Source organism: Polyodon spathula, chromosome 2 (assembly GCF_017654505.1).
Source record: "Polyodon spathula isolate WHYD16114869_AA chromosome 2, ASM1765450v1, whole genome shotgun sequence".
Lineage (NCBI taxonomy): Eukaryota > Metazoa > Chordata > Actinopteri > Acipenseriformes > Polyodontidae > Polyodon > Polyodon spathula.
Genome location: NC_054535.1, coordinates 41625007 through 41642017, shown reverse-complemented (window position 1 = coordinate 41642017; position 17011 = coordinate 41625007). Strand labels below are relative to the sequence as shown.

Here is a 17011-nt window from a genome sequence, read left to right as displayed (position 1 = left end):
TTTTTGATAATGGTAGTAAGGCTATGTATTTGTCCATTGGTTAAGGGTGATGAGTCATGACCGGTGGAAAGTACTTTCAGTAATTGCGGAGTAGCAGTTAAAAAGGCACTGGTGGCAGGAAAAATAAAAACCCCATTGCTTTTGTGATGCAAATGCCATTTCTTCGGTAAATTTGTGTAAATTCCCATAACAAAGCTTAGAAATATCTTGAACAATTTAATAGCTTAAATATTTTATGCATTACGCACACTGAAAGAGACTCAATTTAACTGTGGTGGAGAAAGGCAAGTCTCGTTTAAACTTGTTGCAATAGCAATAATTAAATTGTCTATTCTCTTGTTACCCCCATTTAATCTCTGTGTCTATCGACAAAGGAGTGAGATAGTTGGCAAACAGACGACAGCCGGTGAACGTGTTAAGATCTGGCGCGTTAGAGGGATAACACGCTGTCCACTTCATTCTGGGCGGTTCCATTCCGCCTCCAGCAGCACTAGAGCTTACAAAAGTAACATAACACAAATATGGCGCCTGCTTCTCCAGTCAGCAACAGATAAGATTACCGTGAACAAGTGAAAAAGAAAGTTTCCATCTATCTCTAAAACGTGCAATCTGATGGTTCCAGTGGCGTGCTTCTGAACTGCAAACAGGGTGGGATCTAGGTGAAAAGTGCACATTGCCTTCATGCCAGCATTCTTAGCGGTGTAAATAATAATAATAACAAATCAGCTGGTGAGTACTTCAGTGTTTTTATAATTAGTCGTACTGAAAGACGTCTGAGTAAACTTCAGACCCAAGATACATTATTGCATCTTTTCTAATTTATGTGGCTTGGGGGTCCTCTCTGGCCTGTGTGGTGTTTATATTGATGACAAAATGCAACTTTGTATCAGCGTGTGACCATCGCAACAACTTCTCTCTTTCATTTTGACACTACCGCTGGGGTGCCTTCATTTCATAGCAATTGAACTTCCTAAAGTATGGTACTTATTATTTAAACGTTGTCAAAATTTCCACATACACACACAGTATGCAACCTCTGAAGAAAATGAAAGTTGCGGGATGTTCAGGCGGTCTATGCTTGGTATTTGAAAAATGCATTTACTTAGTTGCTACGATCTTACTTTTTTTCGTCTTAGGCCCGGATATCTGTTGTGTGGGATAGGTTAATTCTTGCAGGCTTACAGCAGACAGGGCAGGTGTTTCAGGCGTGACACTACAGGTATTGCTTGCGTTTCAATATGGTCGTTGTGCAGTTCGCTGTCCAAGATACACAGATGAAAGTTAAAAATGAGAAATAAAACGGAAGACGTTGCTTGTTTGTGTTTTTTTTTTTTTTTTTTTTTTTTTTTTTTGTAATCCAGTGCTTAACACTTTATTCGTGATGTTATTGTCTTTAATAAATCGGTGACCAGAGTTTTTTTATTTATTTATTTATTTTATTTTTTTTTGCACACAAACCACACGCTTTGGCCTCCGGTCGTACATTTAAAACCGTTGCTGATAATTTTTGTTAATAGCAATAACAAATTAAACTGTAAAAAAAAAATAATTTAATTGCAGCAGTAAAATCATACAACATGAACATCGAAAAAAGTGTAACGTTTTTTTCCCTACATATACAACCACAAGATCACTTTTAAAAGCAGTAATATAACTATATGAGCTGTATAATAATGCTGAAAAGACGTATGTGTGGAGATTGAATATGATGTGTGTGAATGGAGATGGCAAGGATATTTACAGTGGCACTGAAAGCGGTTCCTTCTTGAGCAAACAAACATCAACAGTCAGGTTTTCCATGGGTTTTAATGGACCGGTTGTGTTTTTGGCTGCAGGACTTGTGTACTCCCCATGAAAACATTTTCCAGAAGATTTTAGTTAACGTAAATCAGTTTTGACCAGGGCAGGTGACATAAAAAAAAAAAAAAAAAAAAGCAAAGTGTGAGTTTTTAAAAACTGGACTGACAATCCATAATCTGCTTGCACTCTAAACCAGCGTGCTTGTGTCCATAATGTTTAATACAAACACAACTAAAACATTTTAACAAAGTGGTGTCCTGTCAAAACCTCACCATTATGAGACACAAGAGGTATACAATTACTGTATTTACATTACGGTTAGGTTTAGCAGCTGGGGAAGGGGAATGTGAATCTGAGAATTACTGTGCACTCCTGGTCAAGGGTGAGAGGTCTTTGTAAGGAAGTTTCAGAGGGTAGTACAAAAGGGACCTGTTTAGGATGTTTAGATTGTGGTGCTTGTTTTGAATGCCTAATAAAATGCTGAAGTTGATTTTATTATTATTTTATTAAAGTGATTTTATTATTATTATTATTATTATTATTATTATTATTATTATTATTATTATTATTATTGTTGTTGTTGTTCTTATTATGATTATGTTTGGGTTTTTTTAACAGGCCTAAAATATTGCACAGCCAGTATTTTACATATTGTGAACTTACCAGAAAATGTGTTGCTTTGGAATTGCTTTGGAATTGCTTTGGAATGTGGAAGCTCTACAAGCTGCAGTCATGATTTTGTAGTAATTTGCGTTTTTAATTGTTAAATACAAAGTCTTCATCATTCAGCAGTCTGTTTGGAAGTTGGATATTGGAATATAAATAAATAAATAAATAAATAAATAAATAAATAAATAATATTGCAGCCAGAGTCTATTTTTATCGTTTGTATTCCTACAGCAAGTCACAGCTGGTTAATTAAAACTGGAAAGGTTGTTTAGGAATTCATTAACTAATTTTCCACCCTTCAATTTTGATTTAAATGGAAACCAGTATTTTACTGACACAGCTGAGCAGTCTGAAGTCATTGTTGCAGGGTCACTTGACATGAATTGTTCATAGATGTGTTGGTGTGGAAAGTGTGCGTTCTTGAAGAATTTAAACTTTGCCAGTAGTAACAGTAGTGTAAGAGGTTGGTATTGCTGAACCCTTATGTGAAAGAGCCTATGGTCACAGCTTGTCTGTAGGTACTGTGTGTTGCCAGAAGTGCCAAGGTGTTGTACCATTATCTTTCTCGTGGTCTAATAGTGCTGCCTGCTTTTTTTGCTTGGTGGGAGTCATTTAACTAATGCATTTATTATTATTATTATTATTATTATTATTATTTAGAATAATTTTGTCTGTCATTTTCTGCTTCAGGCACTACACTACAAAAACGGTGTAGACTTTGAGCTGGTAACCCTTAACCCTTTCCAGGTCGGGTTTAGACTGCTATTCTGGAATTCTGAGCCAGAGTTTTTTTGGAATTCTGAAAGAAAGTGCACTACACTTGTTTTTAGACTAATAATTCATAACATTTTTGTATTAAATTACCTTAAAACCATATATCATTTAAAAGCTTAAAATATGAAGAATATTCCTGTCAAACTATTTACAGAATTCAGAACATGGTAAAATGTAAAAAGGTACAGAATTTCTCCCTTTTTCCAATTATAATATATATATATATAATATAATATATATTATATATTATATATATATATTATTATATTATATATATAATATATATAAAATATGTTATAAATAAATATGTATATATGTATATATTATATATATATATATATATATATATATATATATATAGATATATATGTGTGTGTGTGTGTGTGTATATATATATATATAGATATATATGTGTGTGTGTGTATATATATATATATATATATATGTATATATGTATATATATATATATATATATATATATATATATATATATATATATATATATATATATATATATATATATATATATATATATATATATATATATATATTATATATATGTAATTTTTTTTGATTTTGACACACCAGTAAGGTGAAAGGCAAGCTTTTATACCATTTTTATACAATTTGAAGGTTTCTGCAGGATGTTATAGTACTTCAGCAGCTGGTTGCATCTGTCATCTCCCATGATGGCATTATAATCTGCAATCACCTGAGCTTTGTGAATGGGCTGGCCTTCTTTGGTCTTCTTTCTTGTATTCCCTATGCTGGTATCACTGCAGTTGGAAAGCATGGTGATGTAATTCCGGTCATGCCAGGACAGTGCTATCAGCTTGTCAGTTGTGCGGTACGTTACCTCACATTTATATAGTGTTGCATCTGATTTCGTGTGCAAATCTTTCCGCATACCACGGTGATTACCACACACCGTTCCCAGGCAATGTGTCTTCCTGTCATACAGCGACAGACACAGTTCAGGACTCTTGTAGTAAGTTAGTCTACAGCTAATCAGTACCCCCAATCTAACAGTCAGTTCATGAGCTCCATCACAGCACAGAAACTGGAACTATGTTTACCGTTGAGCAGTTGCTGATCTTGCCCAAAATACAGCAAGTATTTCCAGGTGTAGTTGGGCTTCGCCTTACAAAGCTCATATGACTTCATCCCAAAGCTTGCCTGTTTGTTTGGGATGTACTGCTTGAAATGAAGTCTTCCTTTGTACTGTAAAAGAGACTCATCCACTGAAATATCTTGCGTAGGTGTATAGACGCTGCTGAATAAGGCTGTAGTGCGGTCAAACGGGCAGATTTTCCAAAGGCGATCATTTTCAGGCCTGACAGCTTTGTTGTCTTGGAAGTGCAGTGTCTGAAGAATCTGCTTGTAATGATTCTGGCTCATGATGCTACCACAGAAGGGAGGGTTGATGGTGGGGTCCACAGATCAGTAGCTGTCAAGACATTACTTTTTCACTATCCCCATCAAAACTGAAAGCCCCAACAACTGCCACAGGCCATCTAAAGTGACATTTTCCAGCTCCTCATTCTTGCATGGGGTTTATCAGCTGGTATTTTCTCCATCTGCTCCTGGGAAAATGTATTCTTCTGCTTCTGAATGTTATCCATAACATCATCGTTCAGAAATAGCTTCAAATAATCCAGTTCCATGGCATCATCCCTCATTCTCTTATTGAACACCAGTGAATGGGAGCGCTTGCGGCTGCTTTTCTTCGGTGCACTAGTTATTGTGTGCAAAACAGCCCTGAGAGCTGGAGGACGCAACACTCCCCCTCTTACTTGCCCTACAAGACCTCTACTTCTTCTTCCGTGAGATACTTATGGTTGTGCACTGCACAACAAAGGGGAGACAGTTATAGACAGGTGTGAAATAACAATCATCAGTAATAATAATACAACTGCAGTGATGTACAATACGGTAATCATAGTCAGTAATACAATTTTATAAAGTACAACAACAAATCCTGAACTACAGTGATGTACAGTTACAGAATCTCTAGTTAAATGTGTAAAGAAATCGTATAGCTTTCAATAGCCCCGTTATAAAAAATAATTACTGTATTCCACTTTTGTCTTTTTCATACACCAAAGAAGCTGAGTCAAAATGTTTGTTGATCTTATCTGGTTTCTAGCTATATGTAAGGACCATCATGGGATGAAGTCATATTAGCTTTGTGGGCCAAAGACACTCATAACATGGTAAAGCCACATTGTCCATTGGCAAAAAATAAATAAATATATAAAGCATATCAAGTGTATTATAATTATGGGAATGGAACGATAAACTGTAAAATTACCATGCAAATTTATGTTCAGCTTTTATAAGGGTAATGTTATTTGCTTCCAAGTATAGCAAAACCGCAACGAACTGCAACTAGGTTGTAGTAATCATGAAAATAAAATGTGTATTGTTCAAACATTATAACTGGACTAGTACATAGCAACCACACCTAAAATGTCAGTGGTGCAAACATTACTAACGTTACTCAAATGTGGTTGTCATGCACCCTCTAGATGGCAAATGGAAATACAAACCTGTGCAGAAAAAAAGACTTATTTATAACGTCACTGTATAAAGTAAATAATCTACCTAAATAATTATTGATGTGGTCAATCTGACAGGCAAACGCAACAAATGATCAAACTTGCAAGGAAACTGGCAAACACGATAACATTTCATAAATATACTAATGTAATATATGTAATGGCATGTTAGTAGGTGATAGGTGAGCATAAATAAAAGAACAGTACAAAAATAAAATCATGAATCGTCTTGCCTTCAGTGTCGCTGGATTCTTTGCTGATATATACAGTAAAAGTAGGATTTACAACCTATTCCTCCTCCAAATCAAGATTCTCGCTGCCACTTGAGTAATCAGTCACTTCCATCCTCCAAAAGTAACTCCAGTGCTGCCTGTGCATTTACCTTGTGCGATTGCTTGCCAAATTCCATTTTTGTACAAAAACATACCTCGCAACTCGCAAAACTAACTCTCTATTTACACTCTTACAGTAACTACAAATCGTTCAGAGTTCATTTAGCCTTCCCTTCAGTCCATGTGACTCTCTTAAGCCTATCAGTACACATTCCACACAAGTTTAAATGATGAGTTTGAAGAATTAGCCAGTCACCGACTTTTGTGACAAAAGCCCTTTTTCAGCTCTGTAAAAAGAAAAGTAAACTGTGTACTAAATGTGTTTAAGAATAATACGTTTACTGCACTGTGTATAAAGAGTAGCAGTTCAAGACAGGGGTGTGCAATTCGTATCGCACCCAGGACAAGAAGTTTTGCCGTTGCACTTTGTCTGTCGGACAAGTCATTTTTATTTATTTTTCCTATGTTTTTTCTATTTCTAGAAAGATTATTTATGGTCCTTCCCATGAATTATGTCAATCTGTCCCTCTGTTAGGCCTTGCAGTTTACAACACTGTGGAAGCGCTTGCAGGAATGGTGGACTGCCCCAGTTAACACGCCTAGAGTGCAAAGAGCAGAAAAGGAAAAGGTTCTGGCTCAGCAACAGGCGGTGGTGAAGAACCACACCAAGCAAGTGGAGACAGCTGAAAACGAGAGCCGCTGTCTTTCGTTTACAAAGTCCTTGCAATGGGACATTTGTTTGTTGTAGCTCAGGGAGATCTGGGCAAACCCCACGAAAGTAGTGGGGGAATAGGAGAACGTTAAGTTAGTCTTGTGCCTTGCAGATTAGCGGAGGTAGCAAGAAGCTGATCGTTGTTATAAAACTCTTGAGTATTTTTTCTACAGCCAGTGATTTTGGATACTGCTTCACCTTGCTGGACCATGTGCCTTGAAGCTGCATGTCGTGTCACCTGTAAGTTCTATTCATTTTGTTGCATCACTGCACAGTTTCGCTTGTTGCATCATATCTGGTGTGTAGGAGCCTTAAGGCAAGTAAACAAACGTGTTTAATGTCTATGTCTGATTTAAGTTTTTTTTTTTGTTTCCATATGGCAAAACCTGGTATGTAAACTTCATCACTTGTGTGCATAAGACAGCCAAGTTAAGTGCTAATTAGAGTCTTTGAAACCAGCCATGCGTATTCTTGATCTTACGTGAGAAGGGGTGGCAGTTAGATGAAACAAGGTGTTTGGATTACAGTTCAAGAGTCCACACAGGTGTTAGGAACGGAATAGTAATGGAGCCTTCTGGGTTTTGAATCCCATTGCAAGTGTCATTATGTGTGCAACCTGAGAGCCCGGCTGCATGACATCTCAGGGACCTACAACACAGCAGTTGCAGCTTGTGAAAAACTGTAACAATTGAAGGCAAGCACACATTTCAGATATTTTGTAAACATTTGTAATTAATCCTACAAAGCCCCAATGGCACTTCCCCAAAAAGTACAGTGGTATCACACTCTGAATGACTTATAAAGTGAATTCTGATTTACAGTACCCTCTGAAGGTGGTCACAGGGTTGGTTTCTTAACATATGATATCAAACTTTGCCTAGGAGGAGTTTTATCTTTTACAGGCTGTCAGATATACTCATAAGGAGTGGTTTAGAGGTTGGCTTAGAGATTCCTGTTTTGTGGGGTACAGGGTTGGAATTTAGACTCCTGTGGACGGCGTTTAGGGTGACTGTGACTTAGAAGACAGCAGAGCAAGAAGGACCTTGGTGATTGTATTTGCTAGGGTTCCACAGTCGCCCTGGCTATCATTTGTAGCCCTTCTCTCTGCTAAAACTAAACCCCAGTGCTCCAAGCTGCTCCGACAAGATTTCCAGATTTTACATTTTAACCCTCATCGTTCTCATCGTTTTTTTTTGTTGTTTTTTTTAAAGTACATATTTGAATGAGTTAGAACTTCAGGCTGTATTGATTTACAATTATGTGACACTCATGTGACTTATAAGGTGTTTACTGTCTGTATTTGAGTATGAAAAGCAAGTTCTTTTCCATTTTTATCTTCATAAGTCAGTCAGTGCAGCAAATCTGTGCTCAGGAGTGTAGGTTGCTTTCATATATTGGTTGTTCATACTCCTACTGGAGTAGTCTTTCAGTTAAACTTACTTTCAGTACATTTTAATGAAGCAAGGTAAGTAAATGGTATTTTACATACTGTAAATGTGTGCTTTTTTATTTTTATTTATTTATTTGTATTTTTATCATCTCTTAAACGCTTGTTGTGGAAATTGCACTTCTGTTTATTTTCCCACACTAAATCATAGATAAGATATAGTTTCTGGGCCTAATGCAGTGTGGACCTTGTGAGAATTTAAATCTTGAAAGAAGTACTGAACAGTTCAAGCACACTTAAATGCCTTTCAGCTTTTTCACCGCCTCCTTGCTGTATTATCATGGATTTCCAGTTTGTTTTTTAAAGAGAGGACGTGGTTCACTATTGAATACACCTGCCTGTGTCCCCTTCCGCTTAAAGCCCCTGCATCACTAAATGGACTGTTGGAAGCTGTGACAACGTAAAGTGCTCAGAGCTTCGTGTGAAGGACTTCCTGATGAAAAAACAAGCTACCACGCAGAAGCCCATTATTACTACCTCCTTCCTTTCAGGTTAGGAGCATATTATATGTCTTGAGCCTGGGAACAGGAATTATCGATGGGAAAACTAGTGTAAAGTCCACACTGTGTGTGTTTGTTTTGTATGTGTTGATTTTGTTAACTTGTTAGTGGACTTGCATGTTTGTCATGACTTTAATTTTTATTTTAAGACTTGAAAGGAAAGCCTAATGCGTGGTCTACACCCACACGTCTTAAAGGAAAATAACAAAAACAAGGTGTTTTTATTTTTTATGGCCTCCGGGTGATATGACAAATTGGAGTGAACTGTTAACCCTACACAATGCAATTATTTTAAGTGCTGCAGTTAGCATCTGCTTTCCAAGGCATGTAAAACTAAGTGTTTTATGTTTGGTACTTAGCTGACTGACTAGCTACCGATGACATTAAGGCATTATCAGACTGTTAAATGCCATTAGCAACTGACCGCAGTAAAAGTTTATTTGCCTGGTTAATGGCTTTTACCGTACAGCCGCAAACAATTTATTCATTTTCCACTCGCCCATTCCTGAAAAAAAGGAAAAAGAAAATGTATTTCAATGAATTACCGAAAACTTATTAACATTTTTGGCCTGTTGGGAACGACACATTTGACAGTAGCTAATCCACTGCATATAGGTGATGGATTTCAGTTTGGAAGCATTCTTAATCAACATAGCGAATGCATAATATCCTTTCCACAAGTCTGTCGGATTGTGTCCACTTTGGGGGAAAAAAATATTTATTTATTGCAGTAACGTTTGTGATCCTAATTTAGTGCCAAGTCAGGAATAAGGTAGAGAAAACGGGTTTCTTAGGAAGATTGAGTATCATGGTTTTGATGTGCTGACCATACATTTCAAATAAACAAACTGGTAATCTTTTAGTAAAATCTTGCATAGTATTCACTGTCTATTTACGTTTTGGTTTAACTTGAATTCTGGATGTTTACTGTCCGTGGATGTGGCAATTAACTATTCCTTGGTAGATCCCTTTTGTGTGGCTGGTATATGCTAACACACATTGTTTTTATCAGATTCTTTATGCATCAACCCATACACTTTAAGGCACTTTGGGAGCAGGTGCTGCTAGAAGTAACATGTAAAGTGTCAGGTGGAAAAACATTCCAGGGTTCTGCCAGTGAAGTGCACATCATGCAGTAGATGATTACCTTTACATTTGACCCTAATAGGCAGAAGCTGTCATTGGTCTTTATTTAGTGGACCAGAACCTAGCCTATACAGTGCAAGCCATATTCTAAATATGTCACTACATTTCTTTTATGCAATTTTGCCCCCCACCCCTAATGCAACAAATTTAAGAAATATTAATGAAATTAATTTAGCTACATAGGTCTCAAATGTGCAGGTTTGAAAGAAACAGATGATGTGGCAAACATTTAATTTTGAAATGCTATCTGGTACTGCACTAGACAGTTTCAGTAGGGTTGTTACTTCTTTACTTCCTGGGTCATTTCAGTAGGAGAAGCAGGTGAATGTTTAATGATCACAAGAAAGAAGCCGTCGAGATTACTTTTAACCTGGTTTTGGACCAGATATCTTATTTTAAAATGAAAATAGTTTGCTAAACTCTAAAATGGGTGTTGTGTGTGTCTCTGTGTGCATGCATTTGTGTGTGTCTGTGTGTGTGTTTTTATACAGCTATATAAGGGACTTGTATAGTGAATGGAAGTGGACACTTTTAAGTCACTGACTTGCTCTGTGTGTGACCTTGGGCAAGTCACTTGACCCCCTTGTGCACTGGTCCTTCCCAGCTCTAAAAAGGACAGTGTTTGGAAACAGGATTACATACTCATGTAGGGCTATCTTAGGTCAACTCATTACAGGGATGGAAATAAGACGCCCATTGCACAGCAGTTTGATCCATTTCCGGTTTTACTAGGAGTTTAGTAAGCAAATCTTGAACCTATACAATGTAGTTAATCAAGCTCATATTAAAATCTGCAATGGGTAAAACTGCTATGCAGTAGGAGTCTTATTTCCATCCCTGTTATTACATACTACTGTGAACCTTGCATTCTTCTGGTTAAAAAAGTAATTTGAATAAAAGATGCAGTCTTGCCAGTGCTGATACCAAACTTGGTGACCGGTCCACACAAACACATGCACGGAAACTGATTGCTGACACAGCCGATCTTGGTTTTCACTAGGGAATAAGCATGGCATTGATTGTTTTGCAGCTTCCCACCTTGCTTTTGTTTCCAGTTTGCATGAACTCATATAAGTGTCACAGACTGAAGGAGTGTTCTTCTGATTTTAGTCCTCTGGATACAGTTTCTTGTGGTTCTGTGTAGAGTAGTTATTTTAATGTAGCAGTTATTTCATGTTGACAAAGTACCGCAGGATCTGAGGTGTAGGATCACAAGTTCTGGCCAGCATCGTGTGGGCTTATTTCAAGGAACTTGATTTCATGCAGTTGTTATTTTTGCTAACTCAGGAATTTTGGGTTGGGAAAACCTTCAGGTCATCCATTTGTTTGGTTTCCTAAGTTTATACAATGCACGTGACAGGAAACAAAATACTTGCTTGAAACAATAAATACAGCCAAATACTTCATAGTGTAGGCTCTGTTTCCTTTTTCCAACAATAAATTTATGGTTAGATTTTTATGTTAATCAATCCTTCTTGCCTTTATTAATAGCAGCTGCAGTAGTGTTGGCAGAAATATTCAACAAACAATAATTTTTGTATATAAAATTTAAGCAGTATTAAATGTTTTTCAGCTTCCCTTATGAGGGGAGCTATGCAGTTATCAATCTGCCTCCATGGCCAGTTATTTCAATAGTTATATATCCCATAAACCATTCGAGATTCTATGATGGGATCTTGTGGGTTTTTTGGTTTCCAGATGATAAAGACCTAATACTTTGAGAGACTGGCTTCATACTCTGTACACAACTGTATTTTAGGATTTCAAATTTAATCATGAATATTGTGTAGGAAACATATGTGTGTCAGTAATTTTACAAAGAACTGCGGCAATGTGCAAACTGACACAGAAGTCGTTTAGTCCGCATATCATCTAATGCTGGTTTACAATCTAGGGAAATTATGTCGGTTACCGGCATCAGTGTGAAAGCAGCCTCAGAAATTATTGGTCAGCTTCTCTTGAAGACTGCAAAGACAAAAAAAACCCAAACAAACAAACAAAAAAAAAACAACAACTTGGAAGCCCTTCCCTCGAGTGCCAGTGCAGTGCCTCACAACGCACCCTGGGCGTGCGGTAAGAATTGCTCACCACCAGTTATTTTTGTTCGTATTTTTTATTTTTTAAAACACTTTATATATCTATTTATTTCCTAGGAAGATCCCAAGAGACCGACAGTTCATTTCAAGGGGCAAGCAAAAAGCGTGTTCATTTCACAAACGGAATCAAATAAATTAACCCTTAGAAAGGATTTGTTCATTATGAATTTCCTCTTAAATTACACAAATGGGATCACAATTAGACCTCATCAACGCAGGAACAATATTCTTTTGCAAACTCTCCAAAAAGTACTGGGACATTTGCTGCTGGTTTGTGGTATTTGGAGTAGGGCCTTTGTTTTCAATTTGATACCTGCTTTGGCAGTTACTATTTCAGAAACCCATGTTGGGGGTAAAATAAAGAACTAATATACAATCTAGTAAACAGATATACTTTTAGGTTCTTTTTAAAAATATTTAGTTTTTGAAGATTTTCTGTTCATGTGCACCAATATTTATTTATTTATTTATTTTAAATAAAGGAGGGTTTATGTGAAATAATTTATTCATATAAAATGGGTAATATTTTGGGATAATGCTGCTCCACTGAAATGGCTTTCTCATATAAGGTATTTGTCCCAGTTTGGGTGAAATTGGCAACAAATGCCTCACCCCTTGCATCGCAATCCAACGGCTGTCTCAATACCATTCTCATGCATTTACAATTCTTTGGAATGGAATAACTGTTCCAGTACTTCTTTCAGCTTGCTGAGCAAGAACTGAATGCGTTAAAAAGAATAACCTAATTGGGAGAAAAAGCATGTAAAACAACTTTGTGTTCAAATGGAACATTGTGATTTGAAGTTGCTGTAAAGCCTGTGGGCAGCAACACTTCACTTAATACAGAAGGACACACACCAAACAATAGTGCAATATTTTGGTAATTGTGCAATGAAGATGAAAAGCAAAAATCCACCGTTATTTGCTGAGCTTGGACTTCTCTGCAGCTCCTCCAATGTAGTCCTCAATCTAAATTTTTAAGTAAGTCCCTTAAGAAAACACATGCAGCAGCTGAAAATGAAAATTCCTGCCTTGACTTCTTAAGCACTTTGAAGTTTCTTGTCAGCACGAGTGTTTATTTTAACATTTTTCAACATGGACTGCTCTGAACTGAAGCTTTACTGTCAGGGAAATGAAACGTTGATGTGTGTTGAAAGGGATGCATGCCATGTCACTTTTGTGCAGTTGTTATGCATCTACTTGATTTTACAGTTTAATCTCAAGTATGTGGTATAATAAACAGTTATTTTTGAAATTTGGAGATTGGTGCATTCTGTTATGTTTTTTAAAGTTCCTCAGGGCTGTGGATCCGTTTTCATACTTTTAAGACCTTCAAGTTTATAAAACCAGTAGTTAATTAAACCCATGCTGGATTGCAGGACGAGCTTCCTGTGTACACACTGTAAATTGTAGAAATCATTACAGCATGAACCCAGCTTCTCAACATCTGGAGTAAAAAGAAACACAACACATCCAAAACATCACTAAAACCAGTAATGCAAATTGAACAATAAAGCATTGCCTTAACTAGCTGTTCCCAAGGGATAACCACACCCTCAGTGGTATGTAGTTTTTGTTTCCCCTTCAACCACATGTATATATATTTTTTATTTTCTTAGGAAATGTTTAGATCAGTAGGCATGCACTGATGAGATGAACATTTTACTTGCTATTAACAGCCATTGGCCAGAGCTCATTTTATTGTAATGCTCTTAATCAGTTGTCTTTCATTTTAATATTGATGTTTAAAATGTACCATCATAATGACTGCTGGCAGTGGTTTTAGGTATGAGTATAACCGTGGCGGTTCCAGGCACATATGTTTTATTGTGGCACATATGTAGAATAGTATTGTCTGGCATTCGGTTTGGGTACTCGAGCACTAAATTACTTGAAATTCCCACCCCTACTGTTTATACCCCTAGATGCAATTTGCGGGCCACTGATGTTGGGCTCTCATGTCCCCGCATGACCAGACTATGAACTGTGGGTCATAGGTCCTTCTGTTCTTATGCCCCTATTGCCCTTCCCAGAGTCAATGTTTTTAAATTTTGCCTTAAAACTTAAGTGTTTAAACTGACTTTTTTTTTAAAATAATGTTAGATTTATTTTTCTTGTAGCTTGTTTGTCATCCACCACTAACAAAAGGAAACTCCTTCCTTGAATTTGGTCCACTTGAGCTGGAATGAGTCATTAGAACTTTAGGCTGGCAGACTAATATTTAGGTTTAATCAGCATCTGATTTGATCTGTCGTGTTGTTTTTTTATTTTTATTTTAGGTTCGTCCAGCCATGATTGAAGACAAAGGCCACCGAGTGACAGACTACTTTGTAGTCGCAGGGCTAACTGACACGTCCACACCTCTAGACCAGGAGATCAGCCTCTCGGATACCAAGTCTAGTGGCCCCAAGGCCCCCATAACAGACATCTCAGTCATCAACAAATCGGCAGGAGAAACAGTGCCTGAGGGCTTCACCTGCATCGAAACCACATACACGGGACAGCCGGCTAACCTGAACCATGGCAGCCTCAAGAGCCCAGAGTTATTTCTGTGTTACAAGAGGGGAAGGAATAAAGCACCACTGGATGATATTGGGTAAGAACCAGTTAAGCAAAACAGGCTTTCTTTTATTTGAATAAGTCCACCCATCATTTAGGGTTGTTTTTTTGGTCCATCAACCAAATAGTGAAAATGACGATGAATAATGTAATAAATGGCTGTGAAACTGATTGGGTAAAATTATTGTAAATACTCCATCCAATGGGTTTTGATCTATTGGTGTGCTTTCCTGCTAATTGAGGGCATAACTGGCACCAACCTTTGCACTCGGTTTACTAACTTTCGCAAGTTGTTATCATAAATAACAATCTCAGTCAAGACTCCAGCCTCTTGAGGTAAACCTATTATTTTGAGAACATAAGCATATTTGTGTTTGTCTTGCAGCTGACTCTCTGATTTCCCTCTGTAAAAATGCACGTTGCATTAGTGCAGAGCTCACCTGGGCACCAGCCAATCTATTGGTACACGGTTGGCAAAGCAGGCGTCTGGCGATTCTGTCTCTATAGGGAGTGCTACTCGGTACTGCTCATGAACTTTACAGTTTTTAACTTGTATAATTGAATATTAAAATCAGCGACGCACAATCTTCCTGCATTATTAGTATAAATACTCCGGTAAACATAAATAAAAATCACAATACTCACACTTTGATGGTTTTTGTTTTATTTCCCTTTTAAAAAACGTCAGTTTCAGAAATCATCTCAAGCGTTTTCAATCTGGTAAAAATGTAATCAGCACCTTAGTCAAACATACATTTAAGTGTATAGTAATTGAAGAAGACATACCATGTCCATTATTTTATTTTTTGCTAGTTTATTCGTCATGTGACTTCACTCCATGTCTCTGCTGAAACTCAACATGGCGGCTGCACTAATGAAGAAAAAAAAAACGATGTTTCAGTAAGAGAGCTAAAAGAAATCTGACTGTGTGAGGATGGTGCGATAGTCATAGATTCTTAAAGTTTTGCTGTAATTCACGTGGTCATGTACGAGTCAATACCATTAAATATCATAATGCCAGTTGTAAAGACATAGAGAATAAGAAAGCAAATAAGCCAGCAAAAATGGCAAAGCACTGCATTCTTTGCTGAAAAATTAAGACCATATGGGCAAGGTGGAGCTTTCCTGAAGTAAGCTGAATTTAATTGCATATTTCATTGTTGATTAGTTTGTCTTTCCACCATGCATTTAATGGAGATATACTTAGCAAGTTTAAAGCATGGCCATGTTTCTTAATTGAATTATATTTTCTGACATGAAGAAATTAGCTCCACTATTTTTCTAGCTATATAATCCTTAAAGGAAATTGATCACTTTACTGTGTAAAGGATATATTCACTACACTACACACCGATGGTTTCATAAGGACAGTCTGTCTGGAGACACGTCTCTTTTTAAATCTTCCAAAAAACACTGCAGAATTAGGAAAGAAACACTTGAGAGGATTAATTATGCATTTACATTAAGTGATGTTATTTAAACTACTATCGGGTAACATACCTGTTTTAGAGCAACGAGTCAGTCAACACGCCTTTGTTAGTGTTTCATATTTTATTCTAGTTATTATAATGCCAGTAAAACGCTAAACTTAATTTTGTGGTGTGCTGTACATAGGATTACTCTCGAATGACATTGCTGGACTGTTACTAAACTGTTTCATATTTTTTATTGTTATTGTAAGTGCCAGTAATAAGCTAAACAGGTCTTTTCAAAACACCTTTATTTGTGGATTGAACTACTGTGTTAGTGGAAGACTGCAAATATGATTCACACAACTGTGCTGGACATTTGGTTTTCTGAACTGAACTGTAATATAATTATTAGGTTTTCCTGCTTTATTTTAGTGCCAGCAATGAGCCAAGTGATGTCTATAAACAATCGGACAGGTTTGAAGTGTCTTCAGGTGCTTTACTTACTATTACAGCAACAAAAGTCTGATTGGGGAAAAATAATAATAGTAATTGTGGTAATATGTATTAAATTTAGTTATTTTAACTACCAACATTATATTTTATGTTCAAATGCCATATTTAATTAATACGTTGATAAAAAGGAACAAGTGATTTACTCTTACACGCTCATCACCGCGATTTACTCTTACACGCTCATCACCGTGATTTACTCTTACACGCTCATCACCGCCATTTACTCTTACACGCTCATCACCGCCATTTACTCTTACACGCTCATCACCGCCATTTACTCTTACACGCTCATCACCGCGATTTACTCTTACACGCTCATCACCGCCATTTACTCTTACACGCTCATCACCGCCATTTACTCTTACACGCCGATCACCGCCATTTACTCTTACACGCCGATCACCGCCATTTACTCTTACACGCCGATCACCGCCATTTACTCTTACACGCCGATCACCGCCATTTACTCTTACACGCCGATCACCGCCATTTA

The 17011-nt window shown here is 37.0% G+C and overlaps 1 protein-coding gene across 1 annotated transcript in view; it reads left to right on the top strand.

Moving 5' to 3' along the window:
- Positions 1-506: 506 nt before the first annotated feature.
- LOC121296533 (DENN domain-containing protein 4C-like) overlaps positions 507-17011 on the top strand; it is a 62209-nt gene continuing 45704 nt past the window's right edge. Inside the window, 2 exon segments of the mRNA XM_041222212.1 lie at positions 507-729; positions 14314-14630. Of these exon segments, the coding sequence (XP_041078146.1) occupies positions 14326-14630 (305 nt within the window). The 5' untranslated portion in view covers positions 507-729; positions 14314-14325.